Raw genomic sequence first — 18,282 nt, 5'->3', positions numbered from 1 at the left:
ACCTCAAGATTTTGTCATTCTTAATCTTGCCCCGTTGTGGAACATAAAGGCAACTGACCGCTGGTCGGTGACGAGGGTGAACCTCCTACCGGCTAGGTAGTGCCTCCAGTGCCGCATGGCTTCCACTATGGCTTGTGCTTCCTTCTCGACCGAGGAGTGTCGGATTTCGGAAGCGTGGAGGTTTCTAGAGAAGAATGCTACTGGCCTGCCCGCCTGGTTGAGTGTGGCGGCCAGGGCTACGTCTGACTCATCGCTCTCTACCTGGAAGGGGACGGACTCGTCCACCGCGTGCATTGCAGCCTTAGCGATGTCGGCCTCAGCCGTCAGGGGAAATGTGGTAGTTTTAATAAGTGGGTGGGCTTTGTCCGCATAGTTGGGGACCCACTGGGCATAGTAGGAGAACAGCCCCTGGCATCGTTTGAGGGCCTTGAGGCTGTGGGGAGGGGGAAGTTCCGTGAGAGGGCGCATGCGGTCGGGGTCGGGCCCTAGGACTCCATTCTCCATGACATAACCGAGGATGGCTAGTCGGGTAGTGTGGAAAACGCACTTCTCTTCGTTATTTGTGAGGTTGAGGGATTGGGCGGCCTGGAGGAACCTCTGAAGGTTGGCGTCATGGTCCTCCTGATCGTGGCCGCAGATGGTAACATTGTCCAAGTACGGGTATGTAGCCCGCAACCCGTACTGATCCACCATTCGATCCATCGTTATCTGAAAAACGGAGACCCCGTTAGTGATGCCAAAAGGGACCCTGAGGAAGTGGAAGAGTCGGCCGGCTGCTTCGAAGGCAGTGTAGTGGCATTCTACCGGGCGGATCGAGAGCTGGTGGTAGGCCGACTTCAGATTGACCATTGAGAACACACGGTACTGTGCGGTCTGGTTGACTATCTCCGCTATGCGGGGGAGGGGGTACGCATCCAGTTGCGTGAACCGGTTAATGGTCTGGCTGTAATCCACAACCATCTGATTCTTTTCCCCGGTCCGGACGACCACCACTTGCGCTCTCCAGGGGCTGTTGCTGACCTCGATGATCCCTTCCCTCAACAGTCGCTGGACCTCCGACTTGATAAAAATCATGTCTTGGGAACTATACCACCTGCTCCTGGTGGCGACGGGCTTGCAGTTGGGAGTGAGGTTCGCAAAGAGGAAACGGGGGAGGACCTTGAGGGTCGCGAGACTGCATACCGTGAGGGGGGGTAAGGGTCCGCCGAACTGTAGGGTCAGGCTTCGGTGACTGCATTGGAAGTCTAATCCAAGCAGTAGGGGGGTGCAGAGGTGAGGGAGGACGTACAGTACCCCCGGATCTGCACCGAATGGGATCCGGAGGCAAGGGAGATTGTCTAGGGCGCGGGGTAGATGTGGAGGGAGCAGTGCTTTACCGTGTCAGGGTGAACAAAGCTCTCCGTGCTCCCGGAGTCGAAAAGACAGGGGGTCTCGTGCCCGTTGGCCTGGACGACCATCATGGAATTTTTCAGGTGCTTTGGCTGCGACTGGTCGAGGGTATCACAAAATGGCGGCCCCCATAAGTCGCACGTGTCGGGCTGGGTCGAAGATGGCGACCAAGATGGCCGCCCCCATCGGAAGTACATGTCGGCCGGAGCCAGAGCCGGCAGCCAAGATGGCGGCCCCCATGAGTCGCACGTGTCGGTCGGTGTTGGAGCCGGCGGCTAAGGTGGCGGCCCCCACGAGTTGCACGAGGCTGATGATGCATCTGAAGGTGGCGTTCCCGCTGGCACGCAGCCACATTGCGGGGTCTGTGGGCCTGTGAGTCCATGGGTCGGGCCTGGGGAGTTTTCGATGTGTTGGGTGTTCTGGATCACATACAGGTCAACAACACTTGAAATAGTGCAACACTGTTTTATTGAATTATTAACTGTTTAAACATACTTAGACTGTGGGTTAATATGATACTAGCTTTAACTAAAGACCTCTGCCTTGTCCTAACCAGTCGATGCACTCAGCACATGGTGAATGTCTGTGTTGCAGGCTGTGAGCTCTGTCCTCCTAGCTAGCTGCAACTCGAATGAGCGGGAACTCTAATGCTCCCTGTCTTTATAGTGCGTGTGCTCTCACTGGTGATTGGCTGCGGTGTTGTGTATGTTGATTGGTCCCATTGTGTGTCCATCAGTGTGTGTCTGCATCATGATATATTGGTGTATATTATGACATCCCCCTTTTATAAGAAATGTACCTGCGTAGCAATAAATAGTGTACAGTGAATGTTCCTGACTCCGTGTGTGCGAAATATTTACAGGACTATGTACATAAAAACTAAGCTATTTACATGGGAAGGTGCCTGGTGCAGAAAAAAACAGTGTGTCACAAGAATAACGAGATGAACACTATATACAAACCACTTGAACGATTAAACGGAAGAACAGAACAAATCAGAAAGTCCATGGGCGGGATTCTCCACTCCCACGCCGAAGTGGCCGCACCGTCGTGAACGCCGTCGAGGTTCACGACGGCGCGAAACGGCCCCGATCCCGACCGGTTCAGGCCCTGACAATGTGCCAAGATCGGGGCCACGTCATCTACACGCGCCAGGCCTTGTCGCCCGCGTAAAGGCGGCACCACATAGATGACGCGGCCGGCGCCGCATAATGGGCGTCATCCGCGCATGCGCGGGTTGGCCGGTACCAACCCGCGCATGCATGGTTGCAGTCCTCTCTAAGTCCGCCCCGCAAGAAGATGGTGGATGGATCTTGCGGGGCCGCGGAAGGAAGGAGGTCCGCCTTCAGAGAGGACGGCCCAATGATCGGTGGGCACCGATCGCGGGCCACCCCACATTTGAGGTACCCCCCAGTGCAGGATCCCCCCTCGCCCCCCGCAGGCCGCCCCCCCAGCGTTCACGCACCGTTCACGACGGCAGCGACCAGGGGCGAGATTCTCCGACCCCCCGCCGGGTCGGAGAATCGCCGGGGGCTGGCGTGAATCCCGCCCCCCAGCCAAGCGCAGTCAGCCCGCAACAATGGCGGCCCCAAGATTCGGGGACGCAGACCTGGGGAGGCTGCTAGACGCTGTGGCCACATGTTCCTCATCACCAACCTCCAGCTCGTCACCTCGCTGCTATGCGAGGTTGTGGAGGGCACAGAAGACCATCACAAAGCGGGTGACACTCCGAGCGGTGTACTGGAGTGCACCACTGGAGTGGTCGAGACATCAAACCCACATCTGGAGGAGTCCGATGCACCGCTCAATCATAGCCCGGGTAGCTGCAGGGGCCTGGTTGTACCGGATCGCCTCTTCGGTTGCCTCACTGGCATCATTAGCCAGGTCCTCAGCGGATACCCCTTATCCCCCAAGAGACCGACTGCCCCAGGATGTAACTGTCGTGCACGCTCCCCGGGAAATGTGCATGAACACACATGCATGAACTTCATCTGGTGTCGCACATGAGCTGGATGTTGAGGGAGTGGAACCCCTTCTGTTAATGTAGGGCATCCCCAGATGGTCCGGTGTGGGTGGCATCTACTACCCTCTGGACCTGAGGTAATCCCGGCGATGGGGGAAAAACCGGCTGCCCGGGCATCTTGCTGGGCTTGGTTCATGTCAAAGATGATGTAGTTCTCTTCCCGAGCTTGTTGGATGAAGCTGTGGGCTGTGGCCAGCGAGATGCCACACAAATCACTGTTGGAGCCCTGCAATGATCCCGAGGCATAAAGGTTCAGGGCTGTGATGACCTTGACAGCAGCCGGAAGCAGGTGTCCTTATCTTCCTCCTTGTTGAGGCGGAGCCTCCTGCGGCACGCTCTGTCTGTCATCTGCTCGAACGACCACCATCGTCTGTACACTCTAGGCTGTCGCGGGACTCCCTGGGTCCTCCCTGGCCTGATGGGTGGCCGAGTCCTCAGGGTGTCGGGCGGAGTCCGGCACATTGTCCACTGCCTCAAGCATCAGCAGACGCTGCTGCTGCCGCCGTCTCCGGGGCCTGGCCGCCCAGACTCCCAGCAACTCCACCAGGGCAAGTTCTGCATCCAATATCCCTGTCATAGCATTCAATATCTGTAAGGCATTGGGAGAGGGTGCTCGACTGACAAACAGTGGTGGCTTCCCCCCAGGACCCTCCAGTCCCCCATTGTTCCCCCCCTTCTTCCCCCCATCCGGATCGCCTTGCCCATGCACTCCCAGCCGCAGCGGACCCCTCTCACCAGACCCCAGACCCTGCACCCCGGACACCCACTCATAACGTCACCTGGACCAGGTACTGGTCACCTCCCCGTGGCACTCACCCACCCTCTGGCCCTAGACATGTCCCCAGAGCTGTGTCCCATCCCCTGGGTGTTTGGATGTTGGCTGCTGCATGTATGTACTTGCCTCCCGCAGTGTTCAGGTACAGTGTCCATGCATCACGGTCTGATTGGGATGCTAGTTAATGACTCACACATGCTACATAGCCCGCACACCCACGGGAATCCATTTGGGTTGTGCAAAGTGCTCACTTAACCATGATTGCCAATTCCCTATTAGCAATAGCCTTCAGCCGCACGGCCAGAGGCCTCGGCAGTCGATGGGGGTATGGGTGGTCGGTGGGGAGGGCGGGCAGGGATAAGGGTCCCCCTCAGAATGGGTACACACAATCCAGGGGTTGGCATGGTGGTGCCATGAGCAGTTGCCTCCCGATTGCCCCCCCCCAGTGACTCCCCTCCTCCCCCCCACCTGACCCCTGTGAGGGATGCCCCCTCCGGCCGAGGGTCCCCCACACCCCACCGAGCATTGGGGTGGCAATCCCAGCACCCCCGGGCTCTTTGCTGTGAGCAAAGATGGGTACTCCTTTCCTCGACTCCCCACAGAAGCCCTTCCACCAGGTTCACATTTTTCAAAAGGAGTAGCAATCAGCAGCAGCCGATGAATGACGGGAAGCCATTGGATATGGGGCCGCTGTCATTGATTGTATGGAAATAGGGCTTAAGTGGTGATAATTGGTTTTTCGCCTCGCTGTGGCGAGATCCCGATTCCGCCTATGGGAGCGGGCTGGTTGCATCGCAGACTGTTTGCCGCCTGGCGCGGTTCTCATTTTCAGCCTCTCCTGCTATTCACCATTCTTGTTTCACTTGAGCGGGAGCACAACGAGGCCAGAGAACCACGCCCAAAGACTCAGTAATGGAGAATCTTGCCGAAGAGGTCTAACATTAATTATTTCTACAATTATACTGTGCCTTCTTTGATACGTCCAAAGCTCATTCCGCCAATGTTATCTTTTTATGCAGATTGGACAAATACAACCCAAACTCTTCAAAATCCCATAAAGACAATTTTGACTTTGAAGCACACATTTATTTTGATGATGCTTTTCACCTCGCCGTTCCAGAAGAGAATGTCCAGGAAAGAGTTGCAAATCAATATGTGAAGAGCCTTGCTTGTATAATGGAGGACATTTACAGGTACTGGAACTATCTTATATTCATTGTGAATTTCTGTTTATGCAAATAAATCTCATATAATGTCAACAAGAAAGTGAGCTGAGAAGCCAAATAGCATCTTGCGGTAATTTTCAAGACTGGCTCAGACATTCTTTTGGATACAATGACACTAGTGGCTGTAAGTACATGATTGAGTGCTTTCTGTCCGTGCTTGTGCCATGTCTAATACCTAATTACCGTGCGAGAGTTACTCCAGAGTGAAGCAATAGGATTCCACAGTATTCTACCGATAGTGTTTCTTTACGGTTCTTTCTGAAGGTGGATTGAAAGATTTTGTGAATCATTAATCTGCTGAATTATATGTGAATAACGGTGAAAGCAAATTCCATACTTCAATCAATTTAAATTCTTTCTTTGAAAAAAGCAAAAATTAACTGTGAGCCTTATCACTTCCTTAAGGTGAGTCAAAGATCATAGAATTTACAGTGCAGAAGGAGGCCATTCAGCCCATCGAGTCTGCACCAGCTCTTGGAAAGAGCACCCACTTAAGGTCACACCACCCTGTAACCCAGTAACCCCACCTAACCTAAGGGCAATTTATCATGGCCAATCCACCTAAACTGCACATCTTTGGACTGTGGGAGGAAACTGGAGCACCCGGAGGAAACCCACGCACACACGGGGAGGCCGTGCAGACTCCGCACAGACAGTGACCCAAGCCCGGAATTGAACCTGTGACCCTGGAGCTGCGAAGCAACTGTGCTAACCACTGTGCTACCGTGCCAACTCAGCTGTCTATAGAATCCATTTCTTGCCAAACAGCTTTTAACTGCAAAAGCTGACCTGGGGGTGGATTCCTCCTTGTCCGCCACCAGTAGTGGGTTTTCCTGATCCAACGAATTGAACATCAGTCGAAAAATGGGACCGGTGCCGGGCGCCGCCAATGATGTTCCGATGATCCGGACCCCACCGATAGCGGCAGTGAGTTACCCGCCCACCCTGGCAGCAACATGGAAAACCACGATTTCCATGGATTTTACTCTGGTTAATGGGCTGGAAGCCTGATGATCCAACCCACTCAGCAGGGAGTCCGGCAGGCATGAATTGGTGCAAGTATTTATGAGCGAGGCTCAGGCACCATGGCCTTTAAGGGGGAACAAAGAGGTAAGAAAACTTTTCAAACTTTTCGGTTTGCTGGGGTGTGTATGCCTGGACTTCAAGGGCAGCACAATAGCACAGTGGTTAGCACAATTGCTTCACAGCTGCAGGGTCCTAGGTTCGATTCCCGGCTTGGGTCACTGTCTGTGCGGAGTCTACACATTCTCCCTGTGTGTGCGTGGGTTTCCTCCGGGTGCTCCGGTTTCCTCCCACAGTCCAAAGATATGCAGGTTAGGTGGATTGGCCATGCTAAATTGACCTCAGTATCCAAAATTGCCCTTTGTGTTGTGTGTGGTAACTGGGTTACGGGGATAGGGTGAAGGTGTGGGCTTGGGTCGGGTGCTCTTTCCAAGAGCCAGTGCAGTCTCGATGGGCTGAATGGCCTCCTTCTGCACTGTAAATTCTATGATTCTGGTCGTGGGGAATGACTTCTTCTCAAGTGCATGGGCTCGGAGTGTACACCTTGGGATTGGGGTGCCCTTGCTGGGACCACCATTGCTGCTATACAATCAGTAAACCCACCCCCTAGCTGCAATTTTCAGGCTCCTGGCTGTTGAAACTGCTGGCGGCTGACACCATCCTGCATATCCTCTCAGGTCCTCTGGTTATGTGGATCCCCACCCATCCCACTCCTCTGGAAACCTTATACCCTAGCATTATCATCAAGGGGATGGGAGTGGAGAAAGTTGATGAAAGGTTGCCACCTCCGGACGAACCCTAACATTGACCCTCTCAGGGCGAACTTTATTTTCTCGAGACTGAGAAACCCAGCCATGTCACTAACCCAGATCTCTAATTTCGGGGGCTTCTAGTCCCTCCACATGAACAGAATCCGTCTCCGGGCTACCAGGGAGGTAAAGGACAAAACGTCAACCGCTCTCGCTCCCTGGACTCCGGCTCTTCCGACGCTCCAAAGATCGCCACCTCTGGACTCGACACCACCCTTGTTTTAAATACCTTAGCAAAGCCTTAGCAAAACCCTGCCAAAACCCTCTAAGCTTCGGGAATGCTCAAAACATGTGGACATGATTTGCTGCCCCCCCACCCCCCTCCGTATACCTTGCACACCTGTCCTCTACTCCAAAAAACTTCCTCATCCGGGCCACCGTCATGTGTGCCCGGTTGACTACCTTAAATTGTATCAGGCTAAGCCTGGCACATGATGAGGATGTGTTAACCCTGCTTAAGGCATATGCCCACAGACCTTCCTCTATCTCTCCCCCTAGCTCATCTTCCCAATTGCCCTTTAGTTCCTCTACCTGAGTTTCCTCCGACTCCATAAGTTCTTGGTAGATATCTGATACCTTCCCCTCTCCCATCCATGTTCTGGAAACTACCCTGTCCTGTATCTCCCGTGGTGACAGGAGCGGGAAGGTCGGAACCTGCCTTCTCAGAAAATCCCGTACCTGCAGATATCTCAACCCATTCCCTGCCGGCAGTTTAAATTTCTCCTCTAAATCCTTCAAGCTAGGGAAGCTCTCGTCTATAAATAGATCTCCCATCCTTTCAATTCCTGCTCTCTGCCATCTCCGAAACCCCCCCATCCAGATTTCTTGGCACAAACCAATGGTTGTTGTAAATCGGGGCCCAGACCGATGCTCCCTCCACTCTCCTTTATTTCCTCCACTGTCCCCACACTCTCAGAGCTGGCACTGCCACCGGGCTTGTGGAGTATCACGCCGGCAAGAACGGCAGAGGTGCCGTTATCAGTGCCCCAAACTTGTGTGTTCTTACACAATGCCCCCCCGGATCCCCCCCCCCCCCCCCCCCCCCCGAACGTTGTATAGGCCCCCATTTGGAAAATTTGCTTCCAGTTCAGTTGTAGGCATTTTAGCCAATTGCAGCCGAGCAGGCTGGGGTCTTGTCCCTTGACTATGATCAGCAGAAGTCACACTGACTGTTGTCTGTAAACTACCGGGATCATTGTGGTTCCTGTAATGGCTAACGGTTAGCTGGTGCACCTCGGTAATCTTGCCTCAGCGTTCCGCAGATCTAACTGTTCTACTGTCCTACCCCCTTCTTTATCCTGTCAAAGGTCTGCTTTCCAATAACTCAAACTGCAGCTCCCACTTCTAGTTCTTCTAAGGGCTGGTTTAGCACAGTGTGCTAAATAGCTGGCTTGCAATGCAGAGCAATGCAGCACGGGTTCAATTCCCTTACCGGCCTCCTGGAATCTGGTGACTAGGGGCTTTTCACAGTAATGTCATTGAAGCCTACTTGTGACAATGAGCAATTATTATTAGCTCCATGTCTAGTGGATGCCCGTTAACTTGCACAGTTATCTTGATGGGGGTCACTCGGGATGCCACAATGCAATTCAGCAGCATAAACACTTCCTCTGGCTGGTCCAGGTGGAAAGTGTGAGTCTTTAGTTGGCGCCTGTCTCGAACAGGGCAGTGGGGTGCTGGCTGCACGCTGCTTGCCAGGGGGCACATATCCTGGGGTGTTTACCTCCATCCCCTGTACTCCTTGTACTCCTTTCTCAGTGCTTTCACGGGAAAACACCATTTATACGGCCTGCTGATGGTCTAGGTATGGTTTGGCTTGCAACCTCCGTCGAGTAGCCATGTTATTTACACAGCAATCCAAACAGGCAAGCAGAATTTCGGAAAGGGAAGTTCCATATTCACAATATTTGGCTAGTTTGCCTGGCCTTGTCAGAAACTATTACGGACTCTCCTGGGGTCCTCTCTGCTGTGTTAAAATCATGGGCGGGATTCTCCGACCCTCCGCTCTGGAATCACGCACGGCATGGGTGCGGAGAATAGCCGATCATGCTGGAAGTCCGGCGTGACGCGCTTCCACTATTCTCCGCAGACCCGCCAGTCCCCCATGCGCGGTCGCCGCGGCACCGGTCGGGGGCCGCTGAAATAGGCCCCTGCGGCGACTCTCCACGGTCGACCGGCTGAACCCCCGCTGACGTGGTTTACATGTGGTACCACCTGGCAGGAGTTGGGACCTGCGCCTGTGGTGGCAGTCCTGGTGGGGGGAATGGGGGTGTCTGATTCCGTGGAGGGGGGGCCTCAGCGGTGGCCAGGCCCGCGATCAGGGGCCACCGATCGGCGGGCCATCGCGGTTTGGCTAGCAGGGCCCCGCCGGCAGCCAGAGCTGCGGGACGCAAGCCGGGGCTCTGCTAGCCCCCTGGAAAACGGAGAAGCACCCCGGACCTTCGAGGAAAAAGTCCGGAGTGATTCTTGCCCATTTTCTGGCGGGCGTGGGGACTTAGTCCCCAGAAGGGAGAATCCCGCCCAATATCTCTGCACTATAATGGACGGTTTAGGGTTGAAGTCTTGCCCCACAAAATCACCAATTGTTTGAAACTTTTAGTGTCTAGAGCTGCAGGATATGTAAGGCTCTTTATCACTCCATAAGTATGAGCTCCACAGGCAGTCAGCAATATCACTGTCTGTCAGTCAACATCTCTGATAATTTTTCGCCTGGAAAAAGTCAAGTATGCGTTCTGCATACTGTGTCCAAACCTCTAAGCTTGCGACAAATGCGTCCAATCTTCCGAACAAAGGCATATTTGCAATAGAAAAAAAAATTCTCCAATCTTCGTCCAGCAGTGGAAAGGAGGTGGCTGTTCATTCCGCGGTGTAGTAGTGTCGGCAATAATCCTGTTTTATCCTCGGCGCTAAGCAGGCCAAAAACGAGTCTGTACTAAGTTGGTCAAAAGGAAACTTGGTTTATTGCAAAGCAATTATATTATAATATACCTCAGATCCCAGCCGGATTTGCTCTGTTGGTTCCATACCTGGCCAATGTTATACAGATCTCAATCGTGAATGTCCTCGGCTCCCGGACCCTTAGAAGGGGAGTGATGCACGATCAATGACCACTAAAGCGAGGTTGTAGTCCAACTGAAGGCTTTAATAGGCTAGATGTTTCCCCAGCAGCTCAGGTACAGAATGAAAGCTGCTGGGGCGGCACGGGCTCTTATACCCCACCTAGCAGGGCGGAGCTACCATACATCTTAACCAATAGAAAGCATACAGTTTCCACCAATGGTGCTCCAGCCTATCAGGTACCATAATACCTCTACTACCACATTCACCCCCTGTTAAAAAAGAGTCCGGCGGGGGTGGTGGCCTGATACTACAAACATGGCAACGTGGTAGAATTAATTATGGAGGTACTGTAATACCTCCGTACAGCGTTTTGTAACTATTTACAATTCTGATAGCTATTTACAATTGATGATTTAAATTTACAGTTTACAGTTTACAATTTAAAATGAAGCAATCAGTCGATCGGGGGCCCTGGTCGTCCTCTGTGATCGTCGGAGCTTCGGTGGTGACTCACGGTGGAGGCTCGGGCGTCTGTGACTCCGGGAGCATGGCTTCGATCTCCATGGCAGCTTCAGCACCCCTCGACGGCGCTGGTGGGGAAAACGGTTGACCTGGGAAGGGAGCGCTGCGGGGTGTGTCGGTGGGTGGGGGGGCCTAGACGGGGCCGGCGGAAGGACCGATCCTCCTGTAAGGTGCCCTGGTGGAGGGGAGGGTGGGACTGGTGGCTGGGGTGTACGTGGGGTTCCGAAGGGCGCCGAGTCCCGTAGGGAGACCGTATCTTGTTGGACGTCGGGGTACGCCACGTAGAGATACTGGGAGTTAGCATGGAGCAGATGGACTCTCTCGACCAACGGGTCCGACGTGTGCGCCCGCACGTGTTTTCGGAGCAGGATGGGTCCGGGTGTCGCTAGCCAGGTCGGGAGTGAGCTCCCAGAGTAGGACTTCCTGGGGAAGACAAGGAGACGTTCGTGAGGTGTCTGGTTGGTGGTTGTACAAAGTAGTGACCGGATGGAGTGGAGGGCATCCGGGAGGACTTCCTGCCACCGGGCGACTGGGAGGTTCATGGACCGTAGGGCCAGTAGGATGGTCTTCCAAACCGTTCCGTTCTCCCTCTCTACCTGTCCGTTACCTCGGGGGTTGTAACTGGTCGTCCTGCTCGAGGCGATGCCCTTGCTGAGCAGGAATTGACGCAGTTCGTCGCTCATAAATGAGGACCCCCTGTCACTATGTATGTACGCGGGGAACCCGAACAGTGCAAAGATGCTATGGAGGGCCTTGATGACGGTGGTTGCGGTCATGTCGGGGCAGGGGATGGCGAATGGGAACCGGGAGTACTCGTCAATCACGTTCAGGAAGTACGTGTTGCAGTCGGTGGAGGGAAGGGGACCTTTGAAGTCCATGCTGAGACGTTCAAAGGGACGGGAAGCCTTTATCAGGTGTGCTTTCTCTGGCCGGTAGAAGTGCGGTTTGCACTCGGTGCAGATTTGGCAGTCCCCTGGTGGCTGTCCTGACCTCCCCGATGGAGTCGGGCAGGTTGCGGATCTTGACAAAATGGAAAAAGTGTGTGACCCCCGGGTGGCAGAGGTCCTCGTGGAGGGCTCGGAGGCGGTCCACTTGTGCGGTGGCACGTCTGCCGCGTGACAAGGCGTCAGGAGGCTCATTTAGCTTCCCGGGACGGTACAAGATCTCGTAGTTGTAGGTGGAGAGTTCGATCCTCCACCGCAAGATCTTGTCGTTTATCTTGCCCCGCTGTGCATTATCGAACATGAAAACAACCGACTGTTGGTCAGTGAGGAGAGTGAATCTCCTGCCGGCCAGGTAATGCCTCCAATGTCGCACAGCTTCTACTATGGCCGGGGCCTCCGTTTCGACTGAGCAATGGTGGATTTCGGAAGCATGGAGGGTACGTGAGAAGAAGGCCACTGGTCTGCCCACTTGGTTGAGGGTGGCCGCCAGAGCTACGTCAGACGCATCGCTCTCGACCTGGAAGGGGAGGGACTCGTCGATGGCGTGCATCGTGGCCATTGCAGTGTCTGCTTTGATGCGGCTGAAGGCCTGGCGGGCCTCTATCGACAGGGGAAAGGCTGTGGATTGGATCAGGGGACATGCCTTGTCCGCATAGTTGGGGACCCACTGGGCGTAGTAACTGAAAAACCCTAGGCAGCGTTTCAGGGCCTTGGAGCAGTGAGGGAGGGGGAACTCCACAAGGGGGTGCATGCATTCACGGTCGGGGCCTATAACTCCATTTCGCACTACGTAACCGAGGATGGCTAGGCGGTCGGTGCTAAACACGCATTTACCCTTGTTGTATGTAAGGTTAAGGATCTTTGCGGTCTGGAGGAATTTTCGGAGGTTGGTGTCGTGGTTCTGCTTGTCTAGGCCGCAGATGGTGACATTATCGAGATACGGGAATGTTGCCCGTAAACTGTACCGGTCAACCATTCGGTCCATCTCTCGCTGGAAGACCGAGACCCCGTTGGTGACACCGAAGGGAACCCTTAAGAAGTGGTAGAGCCGCCCATCTGCCTCGAAGGAAGTGTATTTGCGGTCACTAGGGCAGATGGGGAGCTGGTGGTAGGCGGACTTGAGATCCACCGTGGAGAAGACCTTATAATACGCGATCCTGTTTACCAGGTCGGATGTGCGGGGGAGAGGGTACGCGTCCAGCTGCGTAAACCTGTTGATGGTCTGACTGTAGTCGATGACCATCCTATGCTTCTCCCCGGTCTTTATCACCACTACTTGAGCTCTCCAGGGGCTGTTACTGGCTTCAATGACCCCTTCCCTCAGTAGCCTTTGGACCTCTGTCCTAATAAAGATCCGGTCCTGGGCACTGTACTGTCTGCTCCTGGTGGTGACGGGTTTGCAATCAGGGGTGAGGTTCGCAAACAGGGAAGGAGGGTCGACCTTAAGCGTCGCGAGGCCGCAGACATTAAGGGGGGGGTATAGGGCCGCCGAATTTGAAGGTTAGACTTTGGAGGTTACACTGGAAGTCTAAACCCAGGAGTGTAGCCACGCAGAGATGGGGAAGGACGTAGAGATGGAAATTTTTGAACTCCCTTCCCTGGACTGAGAGGTTTGCTACACAAAACCTCTTTATCTCCACTGAGTGTGAACCGGAGGCCAGGGAGATTTTTTGATTAACGGGGTGGATGAGGAGAGAACAGCGCCTTACCGTGTCGGAGTGTATGAAGCTCTCCGTACTCCCAGAGTCGATTAGGCAGGAGGTCTCGTGCCCGTTGATGAATACAGTCGTTGTAGCAGTTGAGAGTGTTCGAGGCCCCCACATACCCCCACGAAATGGCCGTTTTTGCCGTATCCCTTTGCAGGTGGATGCGCGGGCCGGGCAGCGCTGGCGAGGGTGCTTGGCCTGCCCACAAAAGTGGCAGCGGGGCCCCCCGGGGTTGCCAGGCTGCCTTGCAGTGCAGGCTTGTGGGGGGATGCGGGATGTCTGGGGGTCGGCTGCGGAGGGGTTCCACGCTGCCCAGGGGACTGCCGCACGGTCGGGAACGTAAGCGTGCGTTCCTGGAGGCCACGTCCAGGAAGCCTGCAAGGGCCCGTGCCTCCTTGAGATCCAGAGTGTCTTTTTCTAGCAATCTGGTTTACCGGGCGAATATAATGTCCTTTTAGCAGCTCTATTGCAGCATCGAAGTCTTCCGCTTCCTCGATGAGGGTGTAAATCTCTGGGAACACCCTTGAGTGCAGGACTTGCATTTTCTGCTCTCCCGTGGGTGTGTTTTCGGCCACCCTGAGATACCTTTTAAAGCACGCCAGCCAGTGCTTGAAGGTTGCCACTGAGTTCGCCGCATGGGAGCTGAGTTGCAGACACTCCGGCTTGATTCGGAGCTCCATCCTTTTTTTTTTAAACTAACTTATTAAATTGATGCACGATCAATGACCACTAAAGCAAGGTTGTAGTGCAACTGAAGGCTTTAATAAGCTAGATGTTTCCCCAGCAGTTCAGGTACAGAATGAAGGCTGCTGGGGCGGCACGGGCTCTTATACCCCGCCTAGCAGGGCGGAGCTACCATGCATCTTAACCAATAGAAAGCATACAGTTTCCACCAATGGTGCTCCAGCCTATCAGGTACCGTAATACCTCTACTACCACAGGGAGCTCGTATTTGGCGAGACTCCAACGAGACTGATTGCTCCAATTCCGTAGGTCTCATGTGGGTTATAACACTCAGATTTGGCCTTGCGAACCACTCAAGAGCAATTAAGAATGAGAAACAATTGTTGGTCTTGCCAGTGATGCCCACATCCCAGAATTTTAAAAATGATCCCAAGTGTGAAATGGTTGAACCAAAGCAAAATGTTTATTCTGTAAGTGCACAGAAATTCACAAAACGCGGGCAATAAGTATTGCAATTATCAGTTAACATTATTCAGAATTACAAAATACATACATTTAATCCAAATTTAAATTAATGATTGTTTAGGTAATAGAACACATAAAAAATGTTTGTTAGTAACTTTATTACTCAGTACTTTCTGATTGTTTGTTATAATGATGGCTGTTACCTGGAGCAACAATTCAGCGAGATGCTGGATCAGGTAACTATGATATGATGGAAATAAGAACTGTGACCCTTGTACAAGTATCCACTTAAAAATAAAGTGCAATCATTATTACACCTTTTAAAAGGAAAACTAATGGGATTAATGTAATGGAATGCATCCTTTAGTTTGCTTTACACAACTTTGTGTATCTGATTTTCAAGTTTGTTTTTGTTTAGGGGGGTGGTATCATCGATGGAGGAGGGACATTTCAGAAGGTGTTAGTTTTAAGGTGCTGTGTGAACAGGCAGTTCGAACAGTAAAACTGCTTCAGTATCACAGGTGTCCAGAACATGTATTTGTCTCAGTGCTGAGGAATAAAAAAGCTTGGGTTCCAATTTCAAGAACTTGCTGTTAATTTTTAGAATTAAATCATTTATTTTTCAGGACTTTTTCAAGTGAAAAGCAGAATTTGAAAGGTGAACAAGAAGATGATGAAATGGTAAAGCAAACCATAATGGAGACGCCTTACGGTGGGAGAATCACCTACACTCTTCCATATGGCAACATGCTGCATGTTCATTTGAAAGACAAGCAGAAAATTCGGCACAAGAAGAGATGGTCTCAAGTATGTTTCAATAATGCAAAGAGCACAAAATTAAAGTAAACCATACAATTAGAAATGTGAAGCAGAAATCATTCCTACTAAATATGAAACATGAAAACTCATATTCAAAGATGTTGAATATATTATTGCCTTGTGCTTCAAAGCAGAATTTCACATGCTAAATCAGAGATTGTACACCAGGTTTCCCTCATATTTCCTTCCTATTCACGTTATTGAACCTTCTTTTTTAAATTTAGGAAATGGTGAGACATTCTGTGTGCAGACAATGGGGGCTGACTTCATAGATTTTAAAGATTTTAGGATATCCATTTTTAATGTAACAGAAAGATGTGTCAAAGAGTGTTCTTCACCACAAAAGGACTAACCTTATAATAAACAGAACGCAAAATCATAAATATATTTTTTGCTATAACTTGACTAATTAACACAATGAACAGAATATGTAACTCTCATTGTTTATAATTATAGTGACAAACCACTCACTCTTTAACACAGTCTCAGTATAATAATACAAAGCCATGCTAGTTTTATAGTGTATTTTGTAGTTGAAGAAAAAGCCTTTTAAACTTTTCATTTAGGAGTGTGTTGCTCCTACTAAGGAAGTTCCCTCTGGTAATAATAAGACTTCTGCTATATAATCCTGCTGACAGTTAAATTTAAGTACATAGCTCTTCAGCTATTGCGTGTAGCGGGTATCGTGGCCCACTGAGAAGTAAACAATAAAAGTATACATGATCTGAACAGTTTGGAACACTGGGCGTAATTTTCTGAAAAAAATGACAAAGTGTCAGGTTCTGACTGGAAATCGGCATGTTTCTCTCCAGAAATACAGCCAGGTTTTCTGTCCAGCTCTTCTGACACTTGTCCAAAAAAAAAATCAGTGGGTGTGTTTAGCGCCATCACTCTGCCCATATGGGGACTCATAGAGCCAGCGAGCCCAGCCACACTGAGATTGGGGTGGCATCTTTGAAGGGCGCCCCAATCTGTACTAAAAATATACTCCCCCCACCTCCCACAGCCTTGGAGAGACCCCTGCCACAAGCTTTGGGGCAACCACTCCCCCCACCACGGAAGTATCAGGGCAGAACTCTCCCCCTGCAGATTCTCCACCATCTACCCTTCTGCCTCCTCTCTCACCACACATAAGGGGAAGCCCCCCTTCCCCAATGGAGTAGGGTTTGCCCCTCTCAGTGCCCCCTCTCAGTGCCCCCAGCATTGTCCCCCCCCAGTGCCAGGGGGCACTGCCCAGCCTCTGCCCTCAATCTTGGGACCCCCCCCCCCCTCAGGCACCTCCACACACCCGGCATGGTCATCATGATTAGTTTCCGATTTTGAACATCAGTATGATTCCCACCAGCATGACATCACACCAACGGGGAGAACATCTAATGCACCCATAAGCAATGGCGGTAAGCTGTATAATGATATGAAAATAACGGGATTTTTGCCCACGGCGAATGGGCCCTGAGAATTGCGCCCACTGTTTAAATCAAGTTCATAATCTCAAGTAACTAGAACATGCAAATGCTAATTCTCAAATTTTGCCAAATTAAAAAGCATTAGGTTTTATTTGGCAAGTCAACTTTATGTGTATTGTATATTCTTTTTTTAAAATAATATTTTATTACGGTATTTGAAAATTTTTATAACAGTAACAAAAACAATGTCATCAACATGGTAAAATAAACATTCCCCCCCCCAAGCCCAATCTTCATACACCTCAACCACACAACAACAATCCGCCCCCCGCCCCCCCCCTTGGAATACTGCATCTGCTGACATTTTAATTTTCCCCGAGAAAGTCGACGAACGGCTGCCACCTTCGGGAGAACCCTAACATTGACCCTCTTACGGCAAACTTTATTTTCTCGGGACTGAGAAACCCAGCCATGTCACTAACCCAGGTCCCTACACTCAGGGGCTTCGAGTCCCTCCACATTAACAAGATCCGTCTCCGGGCTACCAGGGAGGCAGAGGCCAGGACGTCAGCCTCTTTTGCTCCCTGAAATCCCGGATCTTCCGACATCCAAAGATCGCCACCTCCAGACTCAGCACCACCCGTGTTTTTAGTACCGTGGACATTGTCTTAGCGAAACCCTGCCAAAACCCTCTTAATCTTCGGGCATACCCAAAACATCAGGACATGATTTTATGTGCTTCCCGCACACCTCGCACACCTATCCTCTACCCCGAAAAACCTGCTCATCCTAGCCGCTGTCATGTGCGCCCGGTGGACGACCTTAAATTGTATCAGGCTAAGCCTGGCGCACAGTGAGGAGTTATTAACCCTGCTTAGGGCATACGCCCATAGACCCGCCTCTCTCTCTCCTCCTAGCTCATCCTCCCGCTTGCCCTTAAGCTCCTCCTCCGGAGTTTCCTCCGCCTCCGAAAGCTCCTGGTAAATATCCGATATCTTCCCCTCTCCCACCCAGGTACTGGAAACTACTCCATCCTGTATCCCCCGTGGCGGCAGCAGCGGAAAGGTCAGCACCTGTTTTCTCAGGACGTCGCACACTTGCAAATACCTACAACCATTCCCTGCTGGCAATTTAAATTTATCCTCCAAAGCTTTCAAGCTGGGAAAGCTCCCATCTATAAATAGATCCCCCATCCTTCTAATTCCTGCCCTCTGCCAACTCCGGAACCGCCATCTAGCCTACCCGGTATAAACTTGTGGTTGTTATAAATCGGGGTCCAAATCGATGCTCCCTCCACTCTCTTATATCTCCTCCACTGCCCCCAGAACCTCAGAGCCGCCACTACCACCAGACTTGTGGAGTATCGGGCCGGCGTGAACGGCAGAGGTGCCGTTACCAATGCTCCCAGACTGGTGTCTTTACATGACGCCA

At 52.0% G+C, this 18,282-nt stretch overlaps 1 protein-coding gene across 1 annotated transcript in view; it reads left to right on the top strand.

Moving 5' to 3' along the window:
* The window catches only part of LOC140421398 (chitin synthase chs-2-like), a 126,901-nt gene that overhangs the window by 27,982 nt on the left and 80,637 nt on the right, over positions 1-18,282 (top strand). The window contains exons 5-6 of the mRNA XM_072506101.1: positions 5,207-5,380; positions 15,253-15,433. Coding sequence (XP_072362202.1) covers positions 5,207-5,380; positions 15,253-15,433 — 355 coding nt within the window. The remainder of the gene's footprint in view (positions 1-5,206; positions 5,381-15,252; positions 15,434-18,282) is intronic.

The sequence above is a fragment of the Scyliorhinus torazame genome, chromosome 1 (genome assembly GCF_047496885.1).
Source record: "Scyliorhinus torazame isolate Kashiwa2021f chromosome 1, sScyTor2.1, whole genome shotgun sequence".
Lineage (NCBI taxonomy): Eukaryota > Metazoa > Chordata > Chondrichthyes > Carcharhiniformes > Scyliorhinidae > Scyliorhinus > Scyliorhinus torazame.
This window is presented reverse-complemented; position numbering and strand designations above follow the sequence as displayed.